The 20868-nt window shown below is 39.3% G+C and overlaps 5 protein-coding genes across 17 annotated transcripts; 4 read left to right on the forward strand and 1 right to left on the reverse strand.

The window, feature by feature from the left end:
• Window positions 1-6: 6 nt before the first annotated feature.
• Window positions 7-13764, reverse strand: LOC105143174 (uncharacterized). Of its 12 annotated transcripts, XR_015546468.1 has the most exons (9): window positions 13482-13755; window positions 12252-12470; window positions 9193-9552; window positions 9004-9084; window positions 4215-7803; window positions 3494-3772; window positions 2755-2950; window positions 387-569; window positions 7-137 (listed from the first exon to the last, which is right to left on the reverse strand). XR_015546468.1 is itself a non-coding variant. In XM_087410632.1 (8 exons), exons 2-8 carry the CDS (start codon window positions 12297-12299, stop codon window positions 506-508), a joined length of 4617 nt encoding a protein of 1538 aa, XP_087266758.1. In that variant the 5' UTR covers window positions 12300-12470; window positions 13482-13755; the 3' UTR covers window positions 114-505. The 12 variants fall into 12 exon arrangements, 11 of the variants coding, with proteins under 11 accessions (XP_087266758.1, XP_011049575.1, XP_011049583.1 ...); XM_087410632.1 differs by having other exon boundaries at window positions 114-569; XM_011051273.2 differs by lacking the exons at window positions 7-137; window positions 387-569 and adding an exon at window positions 759-2648 and having other exon boundaries at window positions 13740-13764.
• An 894-nt stretch (window positions 13765-14658) lies between these two features.
• LOC105143166 (protein dj-1beta) lies at window positions 14659-17255 on the forward strand. Of its 2 annotated transcripts, XM_087410645.1 has the most exons (5): window positions 14659-14926; window positions 15926-15943; window positions 16008-16166; window positions 16230-16422; window positions 16550-17255. In XM_087410645.1, the coding sequence occupies exons 1-5, from the start codon at window positions 14822-14824 to the stop codon at window positions 16690-16692; spliced, it is 618 nt and encodes a 205-aa protein (XP_087266771.1). In that variant the 5' UTR covers window positions 14659-14821; the 3' UTR covers window positions 16693-17255. The 2 variants fall into 2 exon arrangements, with proteins under 2 accessions (XP_087266771.1, XP_011049556.1); XM_011051254.2 differs by lacking the exon at window positions 15926-15943 and having other exon boundaries at window positions 14663-14926.
• A 483-nt stretch (window positions 17256-17738) lies between these two features.
• Window positions 17739-19950, forward strand: LOC105143161 (histone-arginine methyltransferase METTL23). The gene is made up of 2 exons (XM_011051239.2): window positions 17739-18068; window positions 19123-19950. Exons 1-2 carry the CDS (start codon window positions 17883-17885, stop codon window positions 19705-19707), a joined length of 771 nt encoding a protein of 256 aa, XP_011049541.1. The 5' UTR covers window positions 17739-17882; the 3' UTR covers window positions 19708-19950.
• Window positions 19732-19999, forward strand: LOC147908225 (uncharacterized). Its single transcript, XM_087410647.1, has one exon. The coding sequence runs from the start codon at window positions 19732-19734 to the stop codon at window positions 19987-19989; it is 258 nt and encodes an 85-aa protein (XP_087266773.1). The 3' UTR covers window positions 19990-19999.
• Window positions 20000-20036: 37 nt separating this feature from the next.
• LOC105143154 (acyl-CoA-binding domain-containing protein 6) lies at window positions 20037-20867 on the forward strand. The gene has a single exon (XM_011051227.2). It carries the CDS (start codon window positions 20037-20039, stop codon window positions 20757-20759), a length of 723 nt encoding a protein of 240 aa, XP_011049529.1. The 3' UTR covers window positions 20760-20867.
• Window position 20868: the final 1 nt, after the last annotated feature.

A 20868-nucleotide genomic window follows, 5' to 3' on the forward strand; every position in this document is an offset into this window, starting at 1 on the left:
TACTCCTTCTTTCTCTCAGATATCCGACACGCACATGAACAGCACATGTGTGCGATCAGGGACGGATAAGATCCTCTCTCGCACTCTTTTTCATCCTTTTCTCTTTCTCTTCCTTTCTCGGTTTCTACTGTAACGTGCTAAAATTACGGCGAAGAAAATAAAAAATTGAATAATGAATTAAACATTATAAAACAAAATAATAAATTATATAAATTACATTTACAAAAAAAATATATATATATATATGTATATGTCTCTGAAGATAATTGTTCGCATTGAAAATCAAGAACGTCAAAATGTGAATGTCGAAGTTATAATAGGATCTTTGTTACACACACTTGATCGTCTCTCATGCATTGGAATTAAATTTACAATGAAATACATACATAACAGAATGAATCCATACAACACGCACTCAAAACTTCGTCCCTGTTTCCCACACTATTATATGCCGAGTGATGCATTCCGAGTGTAAAGTGGACGACGGCTGCGTTTCGCATTAAGCTCAATAAAAACGTGGATGACTGTAGTAACCGGATGATAGAGAAGGATAAATTCCATCTGGAAAACTAATTAGCGTTCTATTACAAAGTGCTTCCATTTGTCTGCAATTTCCCGATTTCTCTTGTTTTATACAATTACGCTGCTGAAACAGATGCTAAATTTATATCTTGTCGTTTGTTGATTGAACTTCAGAGCTGGGTGACGATATAATGCATAATTATTTAAGGCGCGAGAATAATTGAAGAAGAAGAAGCTTTTGTATGAAATGTTTACTCAATTAAATAACTTGGTTACATCGAATCAGTTACACAGCATAAAATTTACATGTTTCTCAAATGGTCTCATAAGATTATACTTCAACGATATTGTCGAAGAAACATCACGCAGAATCAGCTAATATAAGACAAAATTAAGTTTTGGATTTAATCATTATCGTTGACCGCACGCTATGTTACCGAAGGCCCGCGGTATAAAGGAATATCTTAAAGAATATATATATAGAAATAATATATATATATAGAAAATATGCACAAAAGTGTCTGATATATTAATAAAATAATAATGGAACTTAGATTATACATTTTATGCGATTATATGAACGATCAAACAGATCGATGTGGAAGGTTCATCGAATGGCGACTATAAAATGCTCGAAATAATTCTGTGTCATAGTAAGTTTACATATGTAAACGTAAATAGTCACATTTCATTTTACTTATACACATTACATGATGTGACATAATATAAAATCAATTAAAACAAGGTAAAAGTTCCGATATATAAAAAAGATGAATAAACAAAATAAAAGTTTGTTGTGTAAAAATGATGAGTAAACAAAAAGTTTGATATGTAAAAAAGATGAATAAACAAAGTGTTCCACTCGCTTCAATACCGTTCGACCTTTATCTTTTTTCCTCGCTTTTACTTGCACTTATCATTTGTAGAAATAAATCTTGTAAAATATATATATTATTATATATGTTCAATATAATCTATACATATTAAACATATTTTACAATATATAATCTATATATATATTACATATTTATGTAATACATAATCTATATACATTATATATAATATAATATATTTAATATCCATAATTATACATAAATTTAATATTATATGTAGTAAAAAGAAATCCATTATTTTTCCAATAGATGGCTTTAGTAATCTGTAGACACGCGTAGACGAGATACAGATTACTAGCCATCTATTGGAAAAATAATGGATTTCTTTTTACTACACCTAATATATAGAATCTTATATATATTTTATGTACCTATATGTCTTTAAAAATATATGTACATACATATATGGAAGAATAAAAAAACGCGGTGTAATTTCACCTCGTACAAGCACTTTGGCATGTATACCACTTAAAATCAGATTAAAAAGGAAAAAGCAAGGCCAATCGCGAGGTCAGGCGCGATCGACGAGCGGTGACATTGACAGCGTAGAGGAGCAATTAATGATATAATATCTAGAGAACTTGAAAATAGCTTATATATCAAGCACATCTGTTGTATTTGTATAAATCTCTCTAAGTATATGCCAGCACCGATGATATAGCGCTGGGGCTAAAATATCTTGTACTATTTACACTAGCGAAACAATTACAATTACAATATTCGCCGCGTGTATATGTATATATATATATATATATATATATATATATATATATATATGTATATAATAATGTATATGTATATATATATATATTTCTTTGTTTACATTGATCTGATAGATCATAAAAATAATTTCTTAGATGATAGATTACAGAAATATCCCAATTTTTCAGAAATCGTCGATGCGCCGAAGGAACGCTCAAATGTATATATGTATGTATACATATATATATATATATATAATATACACACGTATATATATATATGTATATAGATACGTTTAATATACGCGAATATACATATATATCGCGCCTAAACGATCAAGGCTCTCTCTCTCTCTCTCTCTCTCTCTCTATCTATCTATATATATATATATATATATATATATATATATATATATATATATATATATATAGTACATATATACATATATATAAATAAAAATGTGCTTATTGACGCGATCCACGTGCGGCTTCTTCCAGTGCGCGAACTTTAAGCTCGCGCTCACGCTGTTGTCTAAAAAATACCCTTCGTTAGTCCGGGTACTAGTGCTGCCTTAAGTCATAACATTATGCAATAAGTCAGGCAAGTTGTGATAGTGATAGATTTTCAAGGGACGAACCTTATGTATTCCTCGTGATGAGCTATGATAGAATGCGGAGGGAATCGGTCACGCTCCATCATGAGATGCCGTTGTAGTTGTTCGTGATGCGCTGCCATATCCGCGTAGGGTCTTCCTAGGAGTTCCGCCGGATGAAGCGCTAAGGCAGGATCGCGTGGCATTAAACCGGGACGAGGGTAATTAGCGCCGGCTGCAGCTGTGGACGAACATCATCATGTGCGTTATTAAAAAAAAAGAAAATTAATTCAAAAGAATATTACTAATTCGTATTGTTTAATTGTCGCGCGTACGATATCCATTTTGAAAGAGTACTCGTGCTTAGCAAAAGCGTATTTCTCGTAATTTGTAAAGATAGAGAAAACCGCGCGCAGAATTTAACAAAATAAACCCTTAAGCTACGTTCCCAAAGTGTTACTAATCATCTTCAGGCACACGCACATGCACACTCGCGCCTATTCCTCGACAACACTCACTCGCACTTGCACCTGCGACGGTGATAAGCGACTAGCCAGAGATCAGAGTCGAGCAACTGGAAAATCGCAGGCGTGCTGACGATTAACGGTACGGGAAAAAAAGGATCGTCTTGACCTAGACCTAGGCAAGTATAGGTAACATAGGACGATCAATGAGAAACACACGGGCTGCCGAACGACGAGGAATAAGCAAGAGCGGCGTTTTCTTAAAGGAGAAGCTCTTCAGGAAGCTTTAGAAGAAACATCCTGGTTGTGTTAGGACCTACCCGGCAGAGGAAATCCAGCCGCAGCCGCAGCGGCTTCCTGCTGTTGCTGAGCCTGTTGCTGGGCCTGTTGCTGTCCCGGATGTAAGTGCAAGTGCGTATGCGCATGCGTATGCGCGTGAGTGTGAGCATGATATTCGGGCGAGATGCCAGCCATTTGCAATCGGACCATCGGGTCAGCGGCCAGAGCCAGCCGTTCTTCCAGCTGGCCGTGGTGATGAGCCGCCACGGGATGGCCAGCCGCTCCACCCGCTGGCCCCCCGCCGGCTGCAGTCGGAATCCCTAAACGCGACAGCGCTTCGATCACATAACTCGAAGATCACAGATACGATTCTCATGCCCGATTTCTTCATCTCCAGCTAACTCGGATAAAATTATCTGAGAGAGAGGAAGGAACCACTCCTTTCAAATGTATACCGCTAATTGTAATATAGAGAGCCAAGGTTAGCTATTATATGAACAGAGTTAACTGGCGCTGAAGAAATCGGCCATTAATTTTTAACAATTAGTCTACCTACGTCGCATCCCTCAAAGCTCTTGGCGCTCTTGATCTAATTATTCTTTTTCCCCGGCCTACCCGAATTCTATTACATCAGCCTTTAGGCTATATTCTTAAATTAATTCGAATTTTGAAAAGTACAAGTGATACGGTCGAACGAATATTAATCGACGAGTCTCTATCTCTACTGCCGAGATATCAAGTATTAGTTTTGTCAACAATTACCTAGCCGTTCGAGTCGTTCTCTCTCGAGTTGACTCGGACCTGGTGGAGCTCCGTAGAGGCCAAATTGGTGTAAGGCTTGAGGCGGTCCAGAAGGACCTGGTGCCAGACCAGCAGCAGCATATCGACGATGTATCTCCAGCCAGTGGGGATCAACTGGCGGCGCTGGCATCGGTCTGGGTGTACCCTTGAACAGCTCTTCCTTCAATCGATCGTTTAATTCTCTCTCGCGTAGCTCACGTATCTCGCGTTCCCTCTTCTCACGCTCTAGATGCTCCAATTCTAACCGCTGCGCCGCAGCTTCACGCCCGTAAATATAGTGCAGCATCGGGTCGGGTGGTGCCGGATGTCTGGCGGGGGAGAAGGCGGCGTGCGGCCTAGCGTATTCGGATAGTTGTCTGAGTGCTGGAGTATCTGCATAGGAACCAGGACGAGCGGCATAACGGTCATAAGGCGAAACGACAGGTTCGAGAGGACCACGGCTTGGCGGTTTACACGCCTCGGGCTGTTTCTCGGGCGTCGTCATCTTTCGGGCCTGTTGCGCCGCAGCGGCGGCGCGATCGCGCTCCTCTCGTTCCCGTTCCGCTTGCTTCCGCGAGCGCTCCTCGCGTTTCCGCGCAAGTTTCGAATCTGGTACGGGCTTGAACATCAGATCGGTGCGCGTACACGAGTTATTCTCACCGCGATTCCAATGCCTCAGGAAAATCGCTGATTGCGATCGGTGGCATTCGGAATCCTCGATACGCGGTTCCGGCGATGGTCCACGTGGACTAATGGGCTCCTCCGGTTCCGGATCCAAGTCTTGCTCGATCTTTGGCTCTTGAACAACCTGTGGTTGTTGCGATTGTGGTGGACGATGATGATGGTGTGCGGAACTGGATGACGTCAGGCACGTAGCTGAGACAAGCGATGATTTGCGTTGACTACTGTGTGAGCTGTGTGATGAGGAATGGCTGTGGGAACTGTGAGAGGAGATAGTCAGTAGTTTGTCGTGATGTAAATTGGTTGGCTGCTGATGCATACTGGATGAATGGTGATGACTCGCAATCAGGTTCTCGCCTTCCTCTCTGCTTGCAACGCTCGAGCTAGTGCTAGCATGATGCGCCGTCATCATGGTGCTGCTGCTTTCTTGGCTACGCTGAGGTGAGGGTGGTGGAATGGCATGAGGTACTGGACCGTAAGGATATGGCGTGAAGGACGGATATCCTCCCACTGGCGCATATCCTGGATAGGCGTGAGGATGATACGGATGCATGGCGGTGAATATCGAATGATGCATCAGCGGATGATGTGGATGGAAGGGATGTGCCATGTGCGGACTTGGCTGCTGCGCGGGATGCATCACTGGTTGTGGGATTGAACTAGGCGGTGGTGGTAGACTCGGAGTTGGTGTTGGCGTAGCCGTCGGCGACGCCGCGACCGGCTGTATTGATGGTATCTGACTCGTCGGCGGTATAGAGTGTTTGCTTGGCGTCGGCGGTTTGCTTATGCCATCCGGATCCTTTTTGATATTGTCCAGGCTCGGACCAGGGAAAGAGGAGCTTTGAAAACCCGGTACCTTGACCTCTTTTAAACTTTGCAGAGGATCTGGTTCCGGTGGTATAATTTCCTGCTTAATCTTCAAATTCTGTGGCTCCATCGGTGGCGTTCCAGCTAGATTGTAGATACCCACAGGCTTTTCCATTGGCAACATTCCACTGGGCTGTATTGGTTGGAACAAACTACTTGGTTCCGGTCGTTCCGGTTCGTTATTCTCGCTCGTCCGTTCCGGAATACGTTCTGGCACCATGCGAGAGTCGGAAACTCTATTATCTCGAGTCCGTTCGCTTACCGACAGCCTCTCGTCTGCCATTCTCTCGGCGTTTCTACTATCGGACGACATCACCGTCAACCCAAGCGGCTGTGACGGCGGGCTTGGCATTGACATCTGGCCGATTGGGCCACCGATACCGGCCGATACACTCTGTGAAATGTTGAGGTTCAACGGCGGTGGTCCTGTCATGTTCTGTGGTAACGTTTGCACGGAATTTTGTAAACTCTCAGTCACATGACTACGAAGATTCGTTGGTCCCATATTCTGCGCGCTGGGTGGAACGCTATTTGACGTTATCTGCGGTGGTATGCTCTGTGATAGATTCTGTGGCACGTTCTGCACCGGTAATGGCGGTGGTGGTGGTTGTACATATTGCATACTTAGACTTGTCGGCAACACACCAACGCCAGCACTTTGTTGTTGATTGGGCGATATCACTGGAATTTGTGAGTTTGGCATAGTTGCCTGTGAGCCTACGCTCGTTATAATACCGGGTATAGTTTGTGACAAGTTACGAGCCGTAGCCGTCGAATTCGCATCATTGGATCCAGCTCCGACCTGCGCAGATGTGCTCAGATTCAGCTGAGTCGGTTCGGGTTCCTTACCTATTTCTTCGTTGAACATCGTTGGCGACATCGTCGATTCGATCGGCATCGGTTCCAACTTCAACGGTTGATTCATGGCTAACGGCACATCTTCCGTTTGATCCATCATCTTGCTTTGATCTACTGGTTCTTGATCAAGCAAGCCAGATGGCTTCTTCTCCAAACTGTGTATCACTGGTACCGATATCGGCAAGCTCTGTATCACGGCTGGCACGGGAGTTGACGCCGGCGTCGGCTCGGATGGCTCCTCGGGCGTCGTAACAGCCGGACTACTCACGGGCTCTTCCGTACCTGCTACACCGGCGACCGTTGGTGGCGTCGGTTGATTCTCGTTTGCGTCGCCCTCCGTTTCTCTCTCCGGCTCATCCATCAGGGAATTGCTGTCAGTAGTGAGAGATTCGGACGGACTGTCGGGCCGTTCGCCGCCGCCGCGCTTTCGCTTCTGTGCGTCTTTGTCCTCGTCGTTGCAGGCGTCGTCGATCTGACCTGAGCGTTTCTGACCTTTCTTAGGCGTATCCGTTTTGCCAGATTTCTTTTTACTCTTATCGGGCGTCTGTTGCTGCTGCTGTTGCTGCTGCTTTTCCTGATCAGGCGTATCTGTGCCACCAGTTCGTCGCGGTCTCGCTGGTCTCGGTGTTTCCTTTGCTTTGTTCCGCGTGCGCATTCTACCAGGACTCTCAGGCGATTCCGCGGGCACCGGGCGGAACAGATAAGGCGGCGCGGGTGGGAGTTCCCCGGTTTTCTTTAGATGTGATCGACATTCTGCACAGAGTAATAATCGATCCTTGCCGGCTACTTGATAGTCCTTCGAGTTAGTGGAGAAGCAGTGTTGGCACGAATGTGCTGTGCCGTTCGTATTAGTATCACGCGAGTCACTGTCTTCTTCCGAATTATCGTCCTCGGTCACAGAACTGATCTCACCACCGGGATTATGACTGGCCGGAGTGCCGACCGGCACAGTCTCAGCCTCAGACACGGCCTCCTTCGCACTAATGTTGGCCGTTGGTTGTGTATCCTTAGTTGGCGTAGGTACTTCCTCTTTAGGCGTGCCGGCGCGTGAGTTGCGTGTATTGCGGATTCGCCGCAAAGAGCTTTGCCTACGCCGCCGATGTGGCCGATTGTTATTTGCGCCCGGTGTTTTCTTCCATAAGTAATAGAATTCGACGAGCTCCGGCTGTGCAAAAAATTTATTAGTGACACATGGTACAATAGTAGTGCTTCTTTCTATCGAAATTAGTGACACATGATATTAATACAATAATAGACACTTCTTTATGTCGTAAAACTTTCTCTCAGCATGACAAATCTATTGAATTCAAAAAATTTTCTCTTTGTAACTAAATTTAAAATTTTTTCTTTGTAACTAAATTTAAAAAAACAAAAATTGCTTATATGAAATGTTGTTTATTAATTAGAATAATCCTATTGCTTTTCAATATTCAAAATTTTAATACGAAAAAAATTGTATCTCTCAATTTTATTTCAAGTAGTATTGCAAACTTTTAGAACGACAATCTTTGTAATAATTTGTATAATACATTCAGTTATATGTAAATTACTAACAATTTTTGTAAAATATATAAATAAGAAATGATTCATGAAAAATATTTTCATTTTTTTCCGAATTCACCGTTTTTCACCGTTTTTCAGAATATTTGCTACTATAATCTTTGTACTTTTGTATTCAATGAATTCATGTAGCCGGATTTTTATTCTCTACAACAATGAAATCTTTCACACTGCAGCACTACTCGTTTTTAGTTAACTCAGGCGTAAAAGTAATGAGTCATTCGCCCTACAATCCTGACTAAGCATTGCGCGACATCTTTTTATTTACAATCGAAGATAAAATATGTGGATTGACTTTCAAAACAGCTAGAAGTGATCTGGACATATAAAAAACAAATGATGGACATATAAAAAACAAATGATGTCTAAGGCGGTTCCAAGATACATGCCAGTACTGAAAATCTTTAGTATATGTAATGTGAACCATAGATTAATTAGCAGTATATATCGGAATATGGTCTTAGGTATCTTTAAAACAGATAAATACTCCAACAATTCTACCAAATGTAAAAGTATATGTTTTATATATATATATATATTAGATTATAGAGACAAATACTTTAAAAATAAAATACTTCAAAATTATTTGTTGTATTATAAGTTATTATATTATTTTTACTAAAATTTTTAATGTAATTATGTATTTTCTACAGTTATCAATTTTTTAAATCTCAAACAATTGCATTAATTAATTTAAATATAAAGGAAAAAGAAAAAAAGAAAAAAAATAGTAAAGATCAAACTTACAGCAATCTTAACTAACAGGTAAGAAGAACAAACTGCCTATAAAGAATAAAATCTTTACCGTGTCCTTGTGAGGCAGAAGATCCTTCCTAATACGTGCAAAATTCTTTCCAAACTGCCGCAAACCCTTGACGAATCGCTTCTATGAGCAATGAAAAGAAAGAAAATCTATCTGTTAGAAAACTCTCCCTGCGGTCAGTAAATGATCAATAAATAATGTTGACAATAAAAGAATGAAGTGAGCACGTACAGTTTCGTCCTCGGACCACTTCTTGTCGACGCTTTTCGGTATAGGACATTTGACAAGTGCCTGGAGCGCCCTACCGGGATCATAGCCAGAATTGTGAAGGGTGTCCAATGCGTTGATGGTAGTGTCGTCTCGAGAGGCAGCCACGCAACCATCATCTGGAGAACCGCCGTCACACATACCGGCGAACGCGGCCATTGAACGGGCCGCCCTCAAGTACATGAGCAGATCCCCGTCCAACGCCATGGCTGGTACCCATTTTAGCTCCTCGCGCTCCTTGGAGAATTCTGGATCGGGTGGCAGCTCTCCGGGGGGTATACCCGGCCGATACTCAGGCAAACGGGCCTGACAAGAAACCAACTCCTGTAAATCCCAAAATTCGGGATTGCGCGCGGTTAGCACCAATGATGCCAAAGCGAGTTAGTTAAATGTCACATATTGGCTTGCCTTTTCAACACGAGCTAACTAATCGCTCTCTATGTCCCAATCCTTCCTTTTTTTAAATTCTTTATGTAGAAAAGTATCGATAATGAAGCTATACATTTTTTCTCAATCGACTTCCTCTTTCAGTATCTTATAAGCGAATAAAAAAAAACTATGTCTTAATTTATAATCTCCCTTTTTTTCTGTTTCTAAAAATGCACGCGAGACAGACATTCGCAAGCAAACGCTCACACTTCATTAACGCGATAATCGGCTAAACTGTCTCTGATGATTGTGTTAAAAATAGAAATTACAATCTGCATTAATGCAAGAAGTATATAAGTTGCGTAACGTACCGTTTTATAAAGTCATGATTCGCGGCGAATATAATAATAAATGTTTGCAAAACATACATAAAAAGAGGAAGAAAAAAGATAAATGTAGAAGCTGCTTATTAATCACAGATGCAAAACATCAAGTAAATGAAAACAAAGCTTCACATCTTCGCACGTTTGATGATGATTTTAATTTGATATCGCTTCAAGTATATCTCTCATATCTGGGATATCCTGCACATTAAGAAGCATTCAAAGTGAAAGGTGACTTCGCTAGGTCTCGGGACAATACAAACGCTCGTGCTCACAGATGGTTCAAGTAAGCAATCGCGAATAATTGTTGTATGCCAACGGGTATATAAATAGTGCGAAGGCGCGAGTTGATCCGCTTCGATCAATTATTTCACCGTGACTGAAAACCACTCCAAATTAAGAAAGTGTCATCTCATGCTCAAATAAACTGCAATTAAACCACCTTTATGCATCGGCTCCCAAGTATGTATTTCACGCACCGCGCGTTGTGCTGCTTGCAAAGAAAGACTTTCCGCCGGCTTATTCGCCGAGCACGGCCATCGTTCGTGTGATACAACAAGTATCGCAGGAGAGCTTAACGAATACATTTCATGTATTGCAGACGAGACGAGGTCTACACCTGAAACATTCGAAGCTCTTTAATGCGTGATGCGTTAGTTGAACCATCGGATGGGAACCGGAATGCGTGAGAGTCCGATCTTATCTTGGTAATAATTTTTAAAAAGTTTTACATAAAACTGCCACTTAAACGTATCGATATGTCTTTCGCGGCTTAAACATTCCTCGATTACCATAAAGTGTCCCCTCATGAGAATATCCTCGGATTTACATTAAACACGTGACATTTACTGTCGCAGAAAATATTCGGAGATAGCGTGCGATGCGAAAGAAATGGAAGTTTCCTGCATGGAGTATGTGCCGATCCCGGGTACATACTTTATCGGTCTTATTGTTGAGAAACTTTAAGACTGATCCGCGTACTTCATACTTTTCAGATTAGATTACACATGTGTATATATATATATATATATATATATATATATATATATATATACACACACACACACACACACACACATATACACGTAATGTTCCTCCGCAGAGTATATTTTTCTGCATTACTTTTCGAACCATCCGTACGCGCGTGCGTATCTGCTTAGACATGTGTACGCACGTATACATGTATGTGACGTACACGCGCGAACGTGCAGTTCTTTTTACATTTGTTTACATTTCTCTGATTCATTGATGTAAAGAGCGTGTGAAGATCCCCATAATCTTTCACTTTCTTTGTTCAAGAAACAATCTGTATCACTTTAAAACTAGAGAATTACATTTTGCTTGATGCAATGAGAAACGCAATTATCTCTCTAATGTAGGTGCACGAATAGCTTTTCTCATAATTGTATTATATATTATAATTATATATTATTTTCAAGACAGCTAGTGATTCCAAAATCACTTAATCCAGAATGGATTATGCAGATTAGCATGTGTTACGATAATATGTAAGATCAACCGATCAGAGTCTTTTATTTTACAAAAAAGAAGGAAATGGATGAAGGCTGGATGGAAATGAAACTTTAATGCTCATTTCCATAGATATAGATTAAAGATTTATTTTTTTTCCATCCCAAGTACTAAACTGATGTACTCTGGTGCAATAAGTTAAAGTGAGAGACAGCTATAGTTTGTTTCACTCTAACTTATTATACTAGTTGAGAACTACTTCGGAATTCTTCGAAAAAGAACAAACCTTATCTTTAATCTCGGTTCAACTTGCTCTTTATCTTTTTCTAAAGATTAGAAAAAAATGAAGACTGAAGTTGAGTCGAGATTAAAGTTAATCTACAATGATGGAAACTAGCATAAGTTTGGTAACGATTTGTTTTCTTATGCGTTATGCAAGACTCTATGCTCTTGGCCTTTGTAATAAGACACAAAAGGCTTTTAGTCCACACATAGGATGCTTTTCATTCAGTGACATAAATCATCAGAAGTGTCGTTCTAGCTTTCAAAGAAAATAGAACGTTTGGGTCGACTTGAGTTACAAAATGGAAAGCACTCATAAATAAAATTGTAATAATTATACATATGAAATGATTACGTAACAATGATCGATTAATGTGGGGAGAATGATGATTCGAGATTGTATCCACACACGCCCTTTACCTTGCAACAAATGTTTATACTAATAGCAAGCCTCGAGATAGGCACATTGTGCAAAACAGTTAATTAGCAAGAAAGTTTTTCAAGATATATATGGCAAACCTGATGAGAAGGGCCAACCCGAATCTCGCCCTGGGTGCCAGCAGACATCTCCCCCTCCTCCGAAGCTCCTCCGTCTTTCTCCAGCGTTTTGAATGGCTTTGATCTTGGATTTTCAGTAAATGCCTATCATCCACCCCCTGAACCGTATAGTTATGCCATCAATATGATTGAAAGACGATATGGCAAAAACATATACTGCTAACATGCTCGCCTCGGTATCTTTGTAAAAGATAAGAAAACTACATGTATGCATTGGCGCCTTATTTACAGAGATAATGTAATGGAACTCTTGATAATTTTTTACTTTAGTCTTAGTGTAAACCTAGCGTATTTGCATACTACTGATTTGCTGGTATCAAATGAAAACATACGGAAAGCGATTGTTGTTTCAAAACTGTCACGTTCAATATCTAGGAATCTATTGTACGTGATGAATATCCTCGAGTCAGGTATCGATAAAATTCCAGTATAAATTACAAACATTAGTTAAGTACACAAGTTACAGATATGCTCGAAATGAAATAAAAATTTCCTGATGCAAAGCACAAATGCAAGATATCTACCCCAATCGATTCCTCTTAAGGTCTACAAACTGAAATAAATAACAAGAAATAAATCGCGACAGATATATCTCTAGATCACTAATATATAAAGTAATTTACAAAAATAGAAGATCAGTCTGTATAATCTGTTATATAATATATAATTCAATTATATGTACATTACACAGAATTATTTTATACATATTGAATTATATAATATATAATTCAAAGAATTTTACTACCTACACGTCTCACATTATGTTTCTCTCTCTCTTTCTCTTTCTCTCTCTCTCTTTCTCTCACACACTGACACGCGCACACACATGCTCTTTCTTTCTCTCTCCTTCGTGGTCTTGAGTCACGGTGAAAGCGGCAAACAGGCTAATTAACAAGCGCGCAAGCTCGAACGCCTTCGACGAGGAGGACGATCGCGACGGTCAAAGTCGTGATTCTCGATCGCGGATTTCGAATTTCTCGCGGCGGAAGTGTGAAAAATTCTTCACGAATGCGTCGCGTGAACGAGCGAACGCGCGCGCGCGCGCGCGCGCACGCTCGCGATTATTGTCACGCGCGATCGAGATCGGATCGACTCGACGCGATTGTCGCGTCGCGTCCACACGTATACACACGGCGCGGTGACCCCAGGTGGCCCCGCAGGAGATCCTCTGAGTTGACTCCGCGAACTCACCCCTGCTGTCGTCCCCGCACTCCGGCGGCAGCCTCCCTCAGCGATGTGCACGCGTCATCGTTCCCCCGAGGACGATCGCGCCTCGCACCTCACGCGCTCCGTGTGATGATTGCAGGGCGACCAACGCGCGCGCGAGCGCGGTCGGACGAGTGCGGAGGGCTGGTGCGACTCCACGCGAGGAAAGGCCCCACTTAATGGAGGCGATGACGACGACGACGACAATAATGACGGCGACGACTGCCGCGATTCTTTACGTACCTGCCCAAGTTCAGTATCCACAACACCCGAACGCGACGGCCATAATGCGACGCACGGTAGCGACGCGACTAGCCGTACTCGAGAACCATTACCGATTCCGCCCGCGACTTTGAAATTTAAATTTCGACGATCTCGAAAAGCATATTGTCCTTGTTCTACTTATTATTATCTCGCTTTGCATCCATTCGATCGTTTATAAAGCTCATTTGAGATATCTTTGATCTTTATTTAAGGTCTTATATAAAGTTCTTCGGATGAATTTAGTGTCGAAATTATTGCTGCGTTGACTAATGTGTCGACCAATGAAATGCGCGGCGTAGGACATCAAATTGGAAATTGTTACAGCTACGTTCGGTTTGTTCGCTTATGCGCATTAAGCGTTTAAGGTGCGTCCACGTGACAGTCGAATTTTGAAAAACCGAGGTATGTTTGATTTGAATTTTCAGCGCGTCTATGGCACGTCTATGCTTTGTCACTCACAGCTTGCGAGTATCAATTGTCCTTGTTTAATATTTACTAACAAGGATGAAATGACGTTTAAAGCGTTATGAACGTCAAAACGAACATGGCCTATTTATTTTATGTATTTTGGTTTTATGTTTCCTTTGAGCGTCTAAATTGTTCAAATCGAACGAAGTTGGAATCTCGGAGAAGTAATATAATGGAGATTGATCAGAATAATTTAAGTTTAGCGCGTTTGTATGAAAGTACATTTTCACGAGTTGCTCAATGTTTTCACCTGCTATTAACGACAATCAAGTATCACGATCAAAATTGAATATTTTGCTTGATATTCACCAATTTTGGCCACGTAATCCTTTTTATCACTAGAACGGTTATTGGTTTGAATTGAAAATGTACCTTAATGCGCTCATCAATCATGGCTCATCCTCATGAAAATTTTTTACATCATGAAACATAGTTGGTCGGATCAATACGTGTGGTTGTTGTTACGTTGAACCACAATTTGAACAGACTTCCCCAAATACAACTTTTCTCGACTTCTCTCTCTCTCAAATCCATCATCTTTACCCGAATAAAATAGAAGTTTAACGTTATTCCGTAGAATACGCATATACGTAATGGCAAATATAAAGAACGAAGTAAAAACCGCATTGGTGTTGCTCGCCGATGGAACGGAGGAAATGGAGGCTGTGATAACTATCGACGTCTTACGGCGCGCCGGAGTACGTCACCTAGAACGATCGATTCCTTGGCAGAAAATAAACAACTCATGTGCATGATTATTTCTCCTTATTTTTTTATTGTTCTGAAGGGGCATTCCACGTTATATTTCATCGCTTGATAGTTATCGGTATTTTTTTTTATGACGCTCCAAAATGATCAATTATCTTCTGTCTCATAATACTCTCTAGTCTTCGCAAGAATTAAATTACAAGATGTATTATATACAATGAATGCTTTTTATTTAGTGATGTAAATTGAAACATTCTATCTTTTTCGGCATTTTAGTGATTAACAGAAAATAGAACGACACTTTTGCTGATTTGTGTCATCATTGGAAGTACCCAAATTAGAAGTACCCAATATACATACACATATATGTATGTATACATATATGTACATATACATTGCTCATTTGTTATAACACATTTTAGAAAAACAAATTTTTTTTCCAAAAAATGAATTTAAATTTTTAAATATTTTGAATCACTAAAATTTTTTAATATTAATTTTAAAATATAATTTTAGTATAATAACTGTTAATTGCAAAGAAATTTTTTCTTTTTTTTTTATATTTCCATTTTTTTGAAAACAACTATAAAATTATATGATAATTTTCGAATAATGTATAGAAAATGAGCGAGATATGTATATTAGGTGTAGTAAAAAAAAATCCATTATTTTTACTACACCTAATATTATATTATATAATATTTATTTATGTAATTTTTAATCAATTTTTTAATAAGAAATTGTGTGTTTTGTTTGGTGATTATTTTTGAATTTTATAAGTATTGCTTGTGATAATAAGAGCTTCTTGATGATTGTATGTCATATTTAATTATATATCAATTTACAACTATTAAAGAAACTATACAAAAGATACTATTTATTAACTAAATGAATTAACGTACTCAAATAACTATATTGAAATAAGATAAATAGTAATAACTTGCTCGTTATTGAAACTCAATGTCAACAATATTAATATTTGGCCAAAGACGAGCGAAAAAATTAAGGTATTCTATATATTCTAAATGAAAAAAAAAATAAGATGTTCTATATTGAAATATATTTGGATAGATCACAGTTACAGCAGCTGGTGTACAGGACAGCAATTGCGTGAAATGCAGCCGCGACGTCAAGATCTGCACAGAATCTCTATTTAAGGATGTTCAAGAAAAGAGTTACGACGTTGTTGTTTTGCCTGGTGGTCTCGGTGGAGCTAAGACGTTTACATCTGTAAGTTTGTTTTACAGTGTCTGAGTTTGTTATGATGATAGCTAATAAAATTTGTTTTGTTAGTCGGAGGAGGTTGGGAGATTGTTACAAAAGCAGGACAAGGAGAACAAATTAATAGCAGCTATCTGTGCAGCTCCTACAGCTTTAAAAGCGCATAACATTGGCAAAGGAAAACGAATTACCTCTTACCCAAGTATGAAAAGAGATCTGTGTGACTACTATGACTATCAGGATGATAAGAACGTGGTGATTGATGGTAATAATTGATTTATCATATATTTATTGATATTAATTATTTCCAAATCAATTAATAATCTTTAAGAATTTGATTTCTATATTTTATTTCCATTAATACTGATATTAATATTTCAATAATTTTACAGGCAATCTCATAACTAGCCGAGGACCGGGAACGGCTTTTGACTTCGGACTAACTATTGTTGAGATATTAATAAATCTTAAAGAAGCCACGGATGTCGCGAATAAGTTACTATATAAATACGAAAGCTGTATAAACGCTGTGTAAATTTCTTCAGACATTTTGTAGTTATGGCTATAAAGTGTTGATGTGTAAGTTTTTCCAGCAATGAAAGACACAGTGTTACTGTGTCGCACTATATACAGTCATACACTGTGCAACACAGTATTGACTGAAACGTTGCTTAGCTTTTTTATTTCACCACCACAGTGAAATAAAAAAAAAGATCTCCTATATCTATATCCGAGTATAATCTTAAAACCTCTTATTGGAGTATCACTTTTAGAAAAACAACTAATAAAATAAGTAATAAAAATTTGGAGTTCGTGAAATGATATAAAATGGTACAGTCGAACACAATATTTTAATAGCGTACGTTCGTGTCGATTTGTATCACAATTGGAAAATACGTGATCGTACATGTGTCGCCTATGTTCATTGCTGGAAAACAAAAATATTTATAAATATGCTCTAAACGCACACATACAATTTAAAAATGTAGTTGTTACACACATTTAACAAGAAATTATATGTAATATATGTAATATATACAGATATGTATGGAATTGAATATATGTACTATATAATGTACTAAAGCAAAACAGCAAAAACTCTTTTAATTATATTTGAAAGATAGTTAAATGCGTTTTAATTTAAGTGATACAAGAGGTGCTAAAGACTCATGCTATTTTTAATTTACAAGTCTTTAATGCGAGATCCATATAGCATGAAATATTAATGTAAATCATCTTTTGAAATATTTCGCAAACATATTTATAAAACATTAAAAAATATTACATTAAAACATTTCACAAAAATATTTTAGAACTATTAAATATTATAAGAAAAAAAAAGTATTTCAAATTAAAGCTCTAATTTCTTGAACATAATTATATTTCATAGAAATACTTCAAAAAATTTCTGAAAGATTTCAAATTATGCAATGAAATATTTTATAAATATTTCATTTGCATTTGTGTGTGAGGGAGAGGGAGAGAGAGAGAGAGAGAGAGAGAGAGAGAGAGAGAATGAGGGCAGGAAGTGCGGCCATATCGAGCGGGAAGTCCAACGATTCCGCCATCGACTACTCTCAACAAAACTATGTCCATATACTCCATATCCATCCGTATCCCCGTCCCTTCGATGCGACGCGCTGGATACTGGCAATTCAGACGGGCGCATAAATTAACGCAGTTACGATGCGAAATGATTAGTGCGTGCCGAGAGGCGCGTCAGTGATGCCCGGTTTAGAGGGAAGTATTTCGCACGATACGAGTCCACCTCCCACGCGCGCCCTAATGTCCGGTGGGGATCGTGCGGTGCCCGAGCAAGTGGTGAAAAGGTTCGTATTCAGATCACGAAAGACGCAGGACTGCGCACAAGACGACGAGCACGAGGAGAGTCTGGAGATCCTCATACCTGAGGTAAGGAGACAACTTCGCGCGCGAGTTCCTCGCACGCCCGCAGTATTTCCGGCACGCGCGAGCTACCGGTATTACGTGCTTTTTGGTTAGATTGCTCCACGAAAAATCATTTCGTTGACCTACAATTATTTCTGGGAAATTTTCACGAAATTTTTTCGTTTACCTTTTTGTTCCGTTCAATTCATTTTTTTTTCTTTTTCAAAACTGTCAGTTTGCAATTTTTTCGTTAATTTTTCACGAATCTATAATGAGCGTCAACATTACTATTCCAACACGCTGGCTGATTATTAAACCATTAATATGTGAGGGTGCAATTTATTATTACTTGTAATATATATATATATATATATATATATATATATATATATATATAATTTTGTATTTTCTTAGTGATTGTTATTTTTATGCTGTTATAAGATCTGAGTTTTTCAAAATGACTGTTACATAACTTGGGCTTCAGATAGCAGATAGATTTCAGCAATTTCAATCTTTAGAATAAAGTCTTTAAAGGTTTTCAGTGAATACTCTGGATACTTCAGATATCAATAGATTACTAACATTAATGATTTTTTTTTTTTGAGTGGTTGAGGTCTTTGGAGTTGAGGTCTTTGGACGAGAAGTAGATATCTTCTGCCCTACATTGTTTAAATAGAGTAGTTATACACTGACTTAAACTAGTAAATAATTCTAATTTTTCTGATAAAATTAAAAATAATCCTTAACGTAAACCAATCTTAGTCTTAATAAACTCATACACATTAATTTAAGACACCTCTCAGTTCTAACACTATTTTTTCATCATCATATTTCCTACATGCCTAATGACATGTTCAAGACTTCATATCTGCAGTCACAATACTCGACATAATTCTTTTTCACAAGTGAGATATCTAAATTAAAACGATTCATTTTAATTCCATTAATGAAGGAAATAAAATATCATTCTGCATTAATTTTATAGAACCACAGCTTAATCTTTTCTATATCATATAAAAATTCTTAAAGTATATTCTTGAAGTACTTCGTGTATAGCATCGGTGATTACTGATTTCAGTTGCTGCAGGCTAATTATAGTTTCAATACTTGGCCCTGCGCGCCTGTGCTTGCCTGGTATCTCTGGGAGCACAGAGAAAACTTGATTGGCAAGCGGGTTCTGGAGATAGGAGCCGGTACTTCGCTCCCTGGTATTCTCGCCAGCAAGTGCGGTGCGATTGTGACCTTGAGCGACTCGGCGAGTCAACCAAGAACTCTGCAGCACATCAAGAGGTGTTGTGAGTTGAACGGGGTCGCAGATCAAGTCCAAATCGTCGGCATCACCTGGGGCTTATTCTTGTCCAACTTGTTCTCGCTTGGACATTTGGATTTAATCATCGGTTCGGACTGTTTCTACGAGCCTACCGTGTTCGAGGACATAGTGGTCATTGTGGCGTTTTTGTTGGAGCAAAATCCCTGTGCGAAATTTCTCTGCACTTATCAGGAACGCAGTGCCGATTGGTCTATAGAGCATCTGCTGAATAAGTGGGGACTGACGTGTATACATATAGCACTGGACAATCTCAGTACAAATCCTGATATTAACTTACACGAATTGATGCAAGATCATACGATACATTTATTAGATATACAACGAGCAGTATAAGCAAATCAATCTCTTTTTCTTACCATGAGCGCCGGGAAATACGTAATTAATATTACCAACATTCCTTGGACAGTGGGGCGTCACGAGCTCTGGCTGTATTTCTCCCAATTCGGTTGTGTAAGAAATACTTTTGTAGCGTTCGATAAGCTAACTGGTCTCCATCAGGGTTATGGAGATGTAACGTTCTTAAAGAAGAAATGCATGAATGCCGCGCTCGAATGTAAGCATTCTTTAGAAGGGAAAGATTTAGTCGTATACAAGAAAGAAAATAAAATTGATTAGTTACTTTATACTTTTAATTGAAAATATATCGCGCGAATTCGATAACGATGGCTGAGAGCGATTTAGAAAGCGAGCCCTTAACTGATCTAGAGGAGACATTTAACAGAGCTAGCAAATATCTGCAAACGTTGGTGTCGGAATTAGATTCAGGTCAGCTGCTTGCATTTTATGGTTTGTATAAACAAGCTACTGTAGGACCATGCGACATCCCGCGGCCCAATTGGTATCAGATGCAAGCCAAGCACAAGTGGGAAGCATGGAAGAATCTTGGGGATATGAGCCGCGAGACTGCGATGACAAATTACATCCACGGAATCGAGAAAATAAACCCGACGTGGGACGAGGAGGAGGCAAAAGCCGGGTCTCAACAATGGATTGTTTTTAGTAAGCTGTCATATGGAAACGCGGAATTGAATGACGAAGATAAGACGTTCTTAGATTGGATCAAGGAGGGCAATGAGGCAAAGGTGCGAGAATTTTTAAGTGGCGAACCCGCGCTCGTCAACAAGCCAGACGAGGAGGGAATGCATCCCATACATTGGGCTGCGGATCGCGGCTATCTTGGAATCTTGGATTACTTGATTAAGAATGGCGCGAATATAAACTCGCGGGATCAGTACGGGCAAACAGCCCTTCACTACGTGGTAAGTTGCGATCACGTAGATGCGGTGAAGTACTTGCTTTCGATCGGAGCTCAGTCAAATATAGCGGATAACGATGGTATGACACCCAAAGAAATTGCGAACGAGCAGATCGCAGCTCTTTTATAATACTAACACTATGCTGTACACAAGCACACTGCGTTTACAATTGTTAATTCTGTTTGCATATATTAATAAATCCAGTATACTGATAATTTCACATGGAAATCATAAAAAG

Source organism: Acromyrmex echinatior, chromosome 10, assembly GCF_024713525.1.
Source record: "Acromyrmex echinatior isolate Ae372 chromosome 10, ASM2471352v2, whole genome shotgun sequence".
Classification (NCBI taxonomy): Eukaryota; Metazoa; Arthropoda; class Insecta; order Hymenoptera; family Formicidae; genus Acromyrmex; species Acromyrmex echinatior.

Coding starts and splice junctions, on each gene's coding strand:
- LOC105143174 (XM_011051273.2), bottom strand. CDS start 12,299: ATGTCTGCTGGCACCCAGGGCGAGATTCGGGTTGGCCCTTCTCATCAG. Junction 9,553..12,251: donor GGGTTGGCCCTTCTCATCAG/GTTTGCCATATA, acceptor TGGGATTTACAG/GAGTTGGTTTCTTGTCAGGC. Junction 2,951..3,493: donor GGCTGGATTTCCTCTGCCGG/GTAGGTCCTAAC, acceptor GTTCGTCCACAG/CTGCAGCCGGCGCTAATTAC.
- LOC105143166 (XM_087410645.1), top strand. CDS start 14,822: ATGGCAAATATAAAGAACGAAGTAAAAACCGCATTGGTGTTGCTCGCC. Junction 16,167..16,229: donor GAGCTAAGACGTTTACATCT/GTAAGTTTGTTT, acceptor TTGTTTTGTTAG/TCGGAGGAGGTTGGGAGATT. Junction 16,423..16,549: donor TAAGAACGTGGTGATTGATG/GTAATAATTGAT, acceptor ATAATTTTACAG/GCAATCTCATAACTAGCCGA.
- LOC105143161 (XM_011051239.2), top strand. CDS start 17,883: ATGCCCGGTTTAGAGGGAAGTATTTCGCACGATACGAGTCCACCTCCC. Junction 18,069..19,122: donor TGGAGATCCTCATACCTGAG/GTAAGGAGACAA, acceptor TACTGATTTCAG/TTGCTGCAGGCTAATTATAG.
- LOC147908225 (XM_087410647.1), top strand. CDS start 19,732: ATGAGCGCCGGGAAATACGTAATTAATATTACCAACATTCCTTGGACA.
- LOC105143154 (XM_011051227.2), top strand. CDS start 20,037: ATGGCTGAGAGCGATTTAGAAAGCGAGCCCTTAACTGATCTAGAGGAG.